General features: G+C 45.2%; 1 protein-coding gene across 1 annotated transcript; it reads right to left on the bottom strand.

Annotated features, from left to right (window-relative positions):
* Positions 1–8,902: 8,902 nt before the first annotated feature.
* On the bottom strand, positions 8,903–10,863 carry LOC120453982 (probable cytochrome P450 12e1, mitochondrial). The gene is made up of 6 exons (XM_039638937.1): positions 10,755–10,863; positions 10,609–10,699; positions 10,291–10,534; positions 10,113–10,229; positions 9,605–10,055; positions 8,903–9,546 (listed from the first exon to the last, which is right to left on the bottom strand). The coding sequence occupies exons 1-6, from the start codon at positions 10,830–10,832 to the stop codon at positions 8,959–8,961; spliced, it is 1,569 nt and encodes a 522-aa protein (XP_039494871.1). The 5' UTR covers positions 10,833–10,863; the 3' UTR covers positions 8,903–8,958.
* Positions 10,864–11,192: the final 329 nt, after the last annotated feature.

The following is an 11,192-nucleotide window of genomic DNA, read 5'->3' as shown; positions in this document are numbered from 1 at the left end:
AATAGTACAAATTACTTCATTTAATTCCCCAAATAATAAACCTAAGGATTTATAATGCAACATCATGTATGAAAGTGAAATAATCTGCAACTTCACAGGTATTTTCCGCAGTGCACCCACTGAGTGGGCGGAGTTTTGAGCTAGCCGTTGGCCATTTGGTCGGCATTAGTTTGAACCCAGCTTGGACTCCTCCTGCTCCTGCAGCTCCTGTTCCTGCTGCGGCTGCTGCTGTTCCTATTCCTATTCCAATTCCTGTCGCTGTACTGGCAAGGGTTACATTTCCGTGTTTGTTTATTCAAACGGAAGCAAAGTCGTTCTGTTATAACGCCAGGGACTGAACCCCTTTCCCTTCCCCTTTCCCTTCGCCGCACCCCCTGGCCCTGCAGTGCCATTTCCATAGTACACAACTATGTACATCAACATCCTTTGCACCCTTTGTTGGGCACATCCTTCCACGACTCCTTGTTGTTCGGCTGCTGATGTTGCTGCTGTGCATGCAGGCGATCAAAGCTCAGGGCAATTAATCATTTTGTTTGCCCTTTACACCCATTTATTCAGCCTGAACGCCCCAAAGAGCAGCCTCACTGCCGTTCCAATGGGCTGGCCATGCCAGGAGCAGGAGCAGGGGCATCTGGATGCCAGGGTGCCAGGGGTGGCAATGGGTTATCCTCGAAACGCTCGATAGAACAGGACCAGTTCCTCGGAGGTGGCGGTGGCGGTGGAGGTGAAGGTGGAGGGGAGGCAAAGGAGCACGAATGGGGGCCTGGCAGTCATCATGGTACTTGCTTGCCGGGCATCAATCTCCCGCCTAAGCAAGAGCACTTTTGGCGCCCATTTTGCTGGCCCAAACAGAAATCAAGAGCCCCAACGAACAGCAGCCACGTAGTGGTACCCAGCACTTGGAGGATAGCAGGGTATATTTACACGGAATGCCACAAAGTAAATTTGATAAGGGCTACTCTTAAAATACACACTGTTTTGAAATGATAACACTGAACACATTTTAATACAAAATTGAGTTTCACTTAATTGGGGAACAATGCAATGGAGCTTATGATAAAGATAATTAAGAGAATGTGCCTCAACTATCAACACTTTAAGTATATTCTTTTTTAAAAAAACATGTAATCTTTTGCCAAAATATGAACCATCCTGATACCCCGCTATAGAGGACCCTCATGTTCTCCTTTCGGCATAGTATCTCATCTTTGACGCAATTTGGAATCGTTAGCCAGCCGGAGCACCATTATCCATCCGCCACCCTTTTGATTTAGCCCACGCCTCCATTCTCCATTAGAAGCCCGATTTTGACCACACTGTGACTTTTGGCCGGGGGCGTGCAAGTGGGCGGCAAAAGGGGGCGTGGACCTGGCCGGAGGCAGGGCTTTTTACACTAATGGAGGCGTGGCGCTGGCATGGTATTCGTGATGCGGCTGATGCCGATGCCATAATGAGCTCAATTCCCAAAGAATGTTGTATGCCCCATCCTGGTGTCCTGGCATCGGGGCATCCTGTTTCAGATTTCAGATTTCAGATTTCTGATTTCTGGCTTTTCTGTTTGAGTTTGCGTTTGAGTTTGGCAACGGCATCAATGGCGTCAATTATTTCATTGTCCCCATCGTTCTCGTGGCTCGTACTCCTCCATGTTGTTGACTTGTAACTGATGACGCTGCTCTTTGTGGCGTTGAAAATTTTGTGCTGATTTAGCATGAAACAATTGGTATATATCATTGACTTGAAATACCCTGAGAGAGATCCAGACGACGAGTAGCGTTGATATGGCATAATAAATAATAATTTAGTGGCGCTGCTACAAACTTAAATGTAAGTTACTCAGAAGTTTGTACAATATACAAACGAAGGTCCACTTGGCTTCTATTTTAGTTCGGTGTGTAATTGTTTGATTATAATCAGGTAATAATAATGAATAAAAATGTAAAGTTTCCACAATTAAATATTTTTTTCAATTTTAAGATAGTATATTATCTATTCGTCGTATTGAAGCATTCGATTCTGATCTCTTCTTTTCGATTGGCATGAGTTGTTGTGTGGTTTTGTTGTATTTACTGCGTAGTTTGACAAATTGCAGAGTAAGGGCAAGTTAATCCAAGGAGCTGGAGGAGATGAGGATGAGAACCACATCGATGGACGATAATTGAGCAAATATAAGGAATTGTGTGGCCATAGGATGGCATCACTAAAAATCGAGAGGATGACCGAAAGCTCCACTCCACTGACGTCATCGGTCAACTCGTTCGAGGATAAAGCAAATATCCTGCGAGCAGGAAAATCCACTCGCGCTGTCAGTTATTCAGTTAATTTTAAGTCTCGTGCAATGTTTAAAAGAGCCACGCAGAGAGAGTCCTTGTTAATGACTTATGTGGGTGCAGGCACTTGGGTTCACCTGCTATCGTCCTTGTTTTCCCTTTTTTTTTATACATTTTGTGTGTCGCGGATTTATATTCCACTCACCCGTTCCCATCAAACGAAACTGTCACATTTCAGGTTACATTTTTATTTATTACATTTATTATGAGAAATTCTGCATGCGCGCATACTCAAGTGTTGAAATGCAATAAAAGTGAGATGCCAAGCAGTGAGAAGCCCGCATCCCAGACCCATTTCCCATTTCCCTTTTCCCATTTTCCCCGCCCATTTTCCCACTTTTCCATTCGCAGCTACGTGCATGAATATTCGCTCACCTTTTTCAGCTCCTTTTTTCCGTGCTTTTTTCCCACTTTTTTCCCCATACGCAATTCGCATAATTTTACACACGAAGTAATTTCGCAACACCCCTTGCAGACACACACACACAGACACACACACTCACACAAGCGCTCACATAACTCACACACTCGCAGCTCCTTTTGAATTTTCACACCAATTTTTCAACTCGACAAACCCGCTTGGAAAAAAGGAAGCGCTGAAAATAAAACAGCAGCCAAGACAGAAAAAAGAGAATGCCCCTTAACCCCCCTCATATAAGAAGGAGTTTCGGGGGCTTGGGGAGAAGGACTATCATCAGCATTCCATGGGAAACGCACGCTGATGTGCGAGAAAAACACATCCTGCAGATGGAAATGGAGTGGAGTGGATGGTGTGGATGGTGTGGATGGGGTGGGGAAAAACCATGGGGATGGAGATGGAAATGGGCAGAGGAAAATCCTCAATCGCACGGCCAGTCCGCCGTTGGTTCGTCTGTTAGCCCAATTTGAATGCGCTGGCGCATATATCATTCCGGTTGACAGGACAATTCTCTTATCTGCGCAAAGCCAACACAACAGCCACACCAGGATATTGCCGGCCTGGCCAAAAGCGCTGTAGCATCAGCAGTAGCAGTAGCAGCAGCAGCAGCAGCAACAGCAGCGGAATCGGACTCTGAGCCTGGCCAAAAACCAGACCAGAGCCAGACCAAACTGGAGGCCAGAAGCCGGATTCAGAGCCACAGCGAAAGCCGGCCAACTTGGCCCCCGACCTCTTTGTTCGCCGTTCATGTCCTGGCCAAGTGTCAGTAGCAAATGAATTTTTAAAAGTGCGAGCAATAAGTGTTCATGTCAAATCAAGTGCAGTTCAACATGTCTCGTTCGAACACTCCACAAACTAGTGGTCTTTAGTAGTTTACTAAACTTTTGCTTATAATGTATCTTACATACATATCTATAAGGGCATGCATCTTACATTTATCCATTTATATTCACTTCTCAAGGATCTGTGTTAAAAGGAATTAGAATTGATGCAAGTTAGGCTCTAATCCGCTAAGTCCAGTAAAGCACACCTCATATTGCGAAGTTTACCCCACTTTGCCACACCGAAAGGAACCCAAAAGAAATCAAAGTCTGTTGATCAGCAATCAATGTGCTCATGGGAATGGGAGGCCCATTAGAGGGACAGATTTTGATGAAGTCGCGCCGTCACAACACCATTCAGCCACTCACCCGATGGAAGCCGGGATGGGAGCAGTACGTGTGACCCATTTATCAGGCAGCTGCAGCCCAAAGACAATCCAAATTAACGCACAGCAACAGCACATCGCAGGTCCTGGTCAATCACAATCTCCGTGTGAGTGCATGTGTGTGTGTGTGTGTGTGTGTGTGTGTGCTGGCTTGTAATTTGTACAAGCTGCTGTTGTCGTCGTTGTCATTAAAAAGCCATTTCGCCCATATATCATCGCAGTCAGGCAGTCAGCAGTAGCAGTCCGCCCCCAATCCGATCCGTTTTGCTCCGCTCGGCGCTCTCCACGCCCACAGCTCCGTTCGTCCGTCGTCCTTCGTCCTTCGTGCTGCCAGGCATATAAATTACTTTATGATATTGTTTTGAACCTGCGCGACAAATAATATTGTCAGCGATTGGGGGAGGCTGGATTTACGGGCGGCGAATGGGGTGAGAGGTCGCGTCGCCAGCTGGCAGCGTCAAAAATTGAAAGTTTCTGTGCCGGATTGGCATGGCTATTCCAATTTGCTATTGGGATTGCGAATGGGATTGGGATTGGGATTGGGACTCGGATTGAGATTTAGTCAAGCGAGCGAAACGCTTTAACCGCACTTATGGCCCATTTGAATATCCTGTGATCCTGTCTGCCCTGTCTGCCCTGCCTGCCACTTGGACCCCGTGTGTCCGGGTAATAAAAACGTCACTGCCAACCGGCACACTCACACACACACACACACTCACACACACACACGCATTTTTTCGGGAGATACGGCACTCGCTCTTATACGTTTATACGCACTTATCAGGACCCCAAAGTCGGGAAAAGGAAGCAAGGACATCAGTGTCAATTCAATTTTATTTTCATTGTGTCATAACAATAACATAAAATTAAAATAACATAAAAGGGAAATTGAGGATGCACATACAGCGCGGGCGGGCAAAATATCCTGGCGAGAGAGGGGAGTGGTGAATTCAACGCGGCGTGAAATCGTCAGGCAGTTATCCTTGGCTACATTTCATCAGCGGCAAACATTTAAAAATATAAAGAAACAAGCGCACAAAGGATGCGCAAGGAAGAGCCGAAGGAAAGGAAAGGCGGCGGACAAAAGTTGTGCATAAAACAGGAAACGGAAACACATCAGCGTGGCGGAAGTCAAAAAGTCGTCACATTCACATAACAATGATGGCAGCCGTCGCATCCTTCTGCTCCTTCTGCCCCTTTTTGCTCCTTCTGATTTCATTGTTTTGCCTTTTTTAGCGCACATGTGGGTAGCTGGGTGGGGTGGGGTCCGTCGGGTGGTTGCCATGACGTAACAACATTTATGGCGTAAAGTAAGTAACGTAATAATGTCGCCAACAGTTACCAAAAAAGAGCTGAAAAATCCGAAAAAAGGGGGAAACAGCAGTGGGCTGCCAGTGGCCAACAATGGCTGCCCCCATTTTGTGTTTCCTTGTTTGTTTTGTTATCCTTTGGCGGGCAGGATAACTCGCTTTCTGTCTGGGCCGGCGCTTCTGCCGCTGTTGTTGTCATCGTTGTCACTGTCTTTTTGTCGTTGTCAGGAATTCATTTGGAAAATTAATAAAAATATATGCACAGCAGCAGGGTCCTGCGGGCGATTTAAGGGGCGCGAGTTAAAGAGCTCCCAATTAACCTTAAAGTCTAGAGAAACCTGCATATTTGATCAGTTTTTCTTACTTATGGCACAAAGAATTTTATTAAATTTTGGACCCTTTTTGTTTTACCTACATGATTAGTTAGTTTTGATATATTACATAATGTTTTATGCTTCTCTATACGTCAATACTGAATTGTACCGAATTCATTCATTTCCCCTAAGTGCCAGTTCATCAAGAGTGGTGTCCTCTGCACAAGACATCATTAATGCCAAACAATCTAATAGACATTATCGACCCCGCCCACTTAAAAACCAACCTATTCAAATTTCTGGCGGCATTATCTGTGTCTGTGGAGGAAATCCACCCAATTGGGGCGCAATTTTTCAATTTCCCATGAAACGCATATTTGGCATACAATTCGATTAGAAATGCTTTGCTTTTCGAAATAATAAATTAAATTTCTTCCACCGCACCCCACGCAAATTTCCAATGCCATTAACACCATCTAGCCCCTGTTTTTATTTATATTTTCGTTTTATTTTATTTTTTTTTTTTCATGAGCGCCGTGAGCATCGCGGGGTGCAAAAGGTTGCGAAATTGCGACTTGTTGGGGAATTCCTGCGGCAGCGGTCTGGAAAAAAAAGGGAAAACGCGGGGGAATCAATTTCCTGCAAAACAGAATCCTTAGAGCCTGCGAGGGCTTTTCTTAAAATAACAAAATTACTTTCCGCATGCAGGCCAAGTCAAGCCCAACCGATCCGATCCGAGCGGAATGCCATTGACAACCATTAATCATGGACGCCTGTCAGGGCGGGTCGCCATCCTGGGGGGGGGGGGGAGGGGGTGGAAAGTGGGTGGGTAAAGTGGGTGGGGATTTGGGTGTGGGAGTGGATGTTGATGTGAGTTTGTGATGGTGAGTGGGTGGGACGTCTGCCTGCTGATTGTCCTGCACTGCAATGCTGATACTTTTTCCTTGCCTTCCTTTAAACTGTGTGTGTCTCGGTGGAACATGCTAATGCCTGCCACTGGGGCTCAAGTCATGCTCCTGGCTTCCAGCCACGCCCAGCTGCGAAATTGACAAGCCAGCCGAGTGCGTTGTGTGACATGACACTTGCGAAGGACCAAGGCCCGAGGACCAGGACCAGGACCACGACCACGACCAGGCACTGGTCACAGGCACCAGGAATAGAAATTGGACTAGGAACAGCTCGGAGGACCAAGGACCAAGGACCAAAGACCGGGCATGGGCGTGGGCGTGGGCGTGTGCCTGGCCAGGTCGGAGGCGTTCAGGGGAAGTCAGGTTATGTATGCCATCATTAGACGTGGTCCGTTTGCCACGCCCGTGCTGTTGCAAATTGGCAGCTCGGCAATGGACGGCCATCATGTCATGTGACAGGAGCTGGCGCCAGGAGGCCGAGGGGTAATCGCAATATGAACACCGTGACAAAGGCACAGGAAATTCAAATGTTTTGTAGATTATTAAACAATATTATGACAATATCAACCTAAGGAGACTGTGAATTAAAACTGAGAACTTTCATATTTACATAACTATCAAGACTTTCACCATCACTGTAGACATCAATATTTTTGTGTAAGACAACATATGATTAAGGTTCGTTTAAAATTGAATCAGTTTAAATATGTGTAATATTGTTATATACCCAAACTCACGACTACCACTGCCATTTTCTGCACGTGCACTTTATTCGAACCCCATGTTGATGGCAAGTCAAAGTTCAATGCGAAAAGCCGAAATTCCGATTGCCAAGATGCAGAGCACAGGAGGTGGGAGGCGAAGTAGGCTGGGACATTGTCTAATTGCTCACTTTATGGGCAGCGAAAGGGTTTGGGAGGGAGGTCCTTTTCGGGGAGTGGGACGGATAGTGCCATGTCATAAAGTGCATGAGACCCCGCCCTCTGAAAATCCAACAACGAAAATTGCGAAATGCGCGCTGAAACTGTGATTTGTGTGGGCAGCCGATAGTTGACATGTATTTTCAATTTAAAGGCCAGCACCTCGGCCACGCCCCCCACCTTTGGCAGGACACATCTCCTGGTCAATAATGAATTCCATTCATTTTGTCTGGGCCACTCGCCTCGCCTCCTCCTCGTGCTATTCATTTATGCAATTGCAAATGCATTTCGTCCCGGGCACAAGTTTGCGAGTCGAGTCCTTGGCCAGGAAACGTGACAGAACAGCAGGCAGGGAATCGGAATCGGAATCGCAATCGGAATCGGGTTCTCCTTCTCCTTGTCCCCTCTCCCGACAGCGATAAAACTTTATGCACTGCAAAATGGGAACAAGGAGCAAAGGAGCAAAGGAGCTGGTAGCTTGGAGTAGAGGAGTTGAGAAACAGGGAGCTGCGGACCCAGCATTGACATTTCAAGTGGACCCCATCTTCGGAAGCGCCATCAGAATAGTTTTAATAATGCACAAGACGACGACCAACGAGTGAGTCCGGTCTGCAGCATAAAATCCAGGACATACGAGCAGGACTTTCTAGCAGAAAACAGATAGAGAGAGAGAGTTAGCGAGGAGGGGCGAGCGAGGGGGTCAGATAAGATCCGGCACAAGTAACTGAAAGAAATAAAAGAACGAGAGGAACAAGCATGAAAATTCAATGCAACTTTGTCTATTCGATGTCAAAATGAATACTTTTGCATTATTTATGTCGGCGCATTTGTTTGTCCAACTACAACCGATAACGAAGGACGAGGACTCGTCTGACGGCATGAAATTAAGGATGGGCAGGGCAGCGGCAACCGTTGAGTGGACATACGACTAGTAAAGGCTAGTATCCCACATAGATGGCTTAAAGCGAATACATAAATGAGCTGATTAAACGTTGATTGAAGGCAGTGAATAGTACGTGAACTGACACATAGCTGGCGCCACAAGTGATCTTTTTCAAAACTATTGCATACTTACGGGCTTAATTCAAAATCAATACGATCCTCTTACTTTAGACTTTAAGGATGTTTGCGAACATAAGCTCATTTAAAATACTTTTTCTCAAAATTGTCAAGACATCGAACTCCACATACATAAATTACACTCCGTATTTTTTTTCTTCCAGTCAAGAGTCCTCTTCAGAGGGCCGGCAAATGCCAAAGTTATTTTGGGACAGCAGTAAAGATATGTTGGCTGAAGTGGATGTTGCCGTATTGAGTTCAAAAGGACACTTCAGCGACAAGGACATGTGTGTGCAACCAAAACCACTTGAAAGTCTTTAACCAGGCGCTTACAAGTTGTTCACACAAAAAAGATGTGTGTATACTAAGAAACCTTTAATATAGAGAAAATTAACTGTAATTATTATTATTTTTGTTTTGAATTTAATTTTGTATTATTGTAAGGCGTTTTTTCCTAAGTGAGTAAGCATTTATAATTCGCAAAAATCAACAGCATTAATCGGTTTGCTCTACAAACTTAAACTTAAACGGAATATTTGGTTGCACAAAGAACTTGGCCTTGAAGGCATTTTCAATGGGATAGTCGAACCCGATCTCGAAGTTTCTAACCAGCCGCGAAATGGCTATCTCCAGCATCATATCCACAATCCTCTTTCCTGCACAAGATCTTGGTCCAAAGCCAAAGGGAAGATACATAAACGGCGTGGCAGTTTCACCCACCAAATGGGAGTTGGACTCATCGCGCAGCCATCTCTCTGGGATAAATTCCCTAACCTTGGGCACAAACTGCTCCATATTGGCCATCTGGTAGTTGGCCGCAATGCCAACATCCGTTCCGGCCACAACTCTATATCCACTGAGCACCACGTCGTGGGGCATTCGACGAAGGGTGCCCGGACCAATGGGATACATGCGAATGCCCTCCTTGATGCAGGCCCTCAGATAGGGCATATTGCTCATACTTTCAATGGTCAGCGATGAGTCCTTGCTGGGTAATATTCTCCTGATCTCCTCCAGAAGTCGAGCCTGCTTGTCGGGGCTCTTGGACAGGCTGAATAGGATTCCTCCTAGAGTTACAAGTGTCTGTCCGTAGAGTTTTATCAACATAAATATTCTTCGAGTGATTAAATTGTTAACTTACCGGATCAGCTCCTGCGAATAGCAAATCCATGGCAATAATCACAGCTGTTTGGCGATCAAAGCGGGCCAGCTTCTCCAGCAGGCTAGTTTCCAGGCCAATCTCATTCAGTTTTCCAGCCTTGGCGTCCTCCTCGATCCGTTTTAGGGCGATACCAATGTGGAAATGGCAAAAGTCCGTAATGGTATCCAATGAACGCATGAGCTTCTTGAAATTCGGCATGGGAAAGTATTTCCAAAAGGCGGGCATCATATCAAGCTGAAAACCCAGCTCGACCACATCCTGAAGAGCCAATACTAGCTTTTTGATATCCTTGTTTTCCCGCTGCTCTCCCAATAAACCAAGATGTGTGTTCAGGGCGACGGAGCAAATGGATTCGATCACCAAATGCCGAATGTCCACGGCAAAGTCATCTGGCATCTCTTGCGTAACAGGATCTCGAATGGTGCGAATGCTTAAATCAAATTAAAGTAGTTCGATTAGATTTTAGTATAAATCTTAACATGCTTACCGCTCCAGAAACTCATCGCTTACTTGCAGCAAATTCGTCATATAAAGCTTGGCGTTACGTGGTTGCAACAGAATGGGGTTGACAGCCGTACGCATTTTTCCCCAAGCAGGACCATTTCTGAAAGTATGTAAATACATATTAGCAAGTAATAATTACTTCTTATATCTAGTTGACTTACCCCGAAGTTAACCCATCATAGCCATCGAATACTTCCCGCCGGTGAACCCTTTTGAAGTAGTCCATTACCTCAAAACTCCTTCGGTAAGGATACTGACCTTCGTTCCGAAAGATGACTTCGTAGTCCTGAGGGTTCATCGTGAGCACCATATCTGTGCCTGCCACACTGGGCATCCTAAAGATACTTCCATACTGTCGGTTCATATCGAGAAACATTTCGTGGACCGGCAAATTTTTGTAGCGACCTTAGGAGAGCGTTTCAACAACAGATCAACAATTCTCCAATGAGAACATACTGGAGAGCTTTTCCTTTACTTACCGCCCGGCAGAAAAGCTCTGATCAATTGCAATTTGCTGGGTCCCGGAATATCAGCATAAGGTTTGGCCTCTTCCACGCTCATCACAGTGGCCTATTTGTTATAATAGATGTGAATTTAATATATATTTAAGATATTTTTTCTTCACCTTTTGGGCCATTCCCCTGCATAGCTGGTAGATCTGGCCAGAGATCTGTTTATTTGCGTTCCACTGCTTTGACAACATTTTGCAGACTAAAAAGTTGAGAGTAACTTTCGATTTGAAAACTTTTTTGATTAATTCACTTTTAGTGAGCTTGGCAGAGCTTTCAGTGCGCTCTCTTGCCCAGCGGGTGAATATTTGATTAATATTGTTTATGTTTTTTCTTCCTTTTGTTTTGGTTTCGGTTTCGTTGCAAAGATTGGCGAAATGAGCTTTCTGTGATGTCATAATTGGAATGCCTATCTTAATTCTATATCTTGACACTTTTGTATGTTGGTTTTGTATTTTGGTTTAACTAGGGCATTCACTACCTGTTTATACCTGTTACTCGAAGAGTAAAAAGTATATAAAGTATATATATTCTTGATCAGAATCAATTACCGA

This window comes from Drosophila santomea, chromosome 3R, assembly GCF_016746245.2.
Source record: "Drosophila santomea strain STO CAGO 1482 chromosome 3R, Prin_Dsan_1.1, whole genome shotgun sequence".
In the NCBI taxonomy this organism is placed as follows: domain Eukaryota; kingdom Metazoa; phylum Arthropoda; class Insecta; order Diptera; family Drosophilidae; genus Drosophila; species Drosophila santomea.
The sequence above is the reverse complement of the archived record's forward strand: the minus strand, read 5'-3'. Positions and strand labels throughout refer to the sequence as shown.

Coding starts and splice junctions, on each gene's coding strand:
- LOC120453982 (XM_039638937.1), bottom strand. CDS start 10,832: ATGTTGTCAAAGCAGTGGAACGCAAATAAACAGATCTCTGGCCAGATC. Junction 10,700..10,754: donor GCAGGGGAATGGCCCAAAAG/GTGAAGAAAAAA, acceptor TATAACAAATAG/GCCACTGTGATGAGCGTGGA. Junction 9,547..9,604: donor TATTCGCAGGAGCTGATCCG/GTAAGTTAACAA, acceptor CTCTACGGACAG/ACACTTGTAACTCTAGGAGG.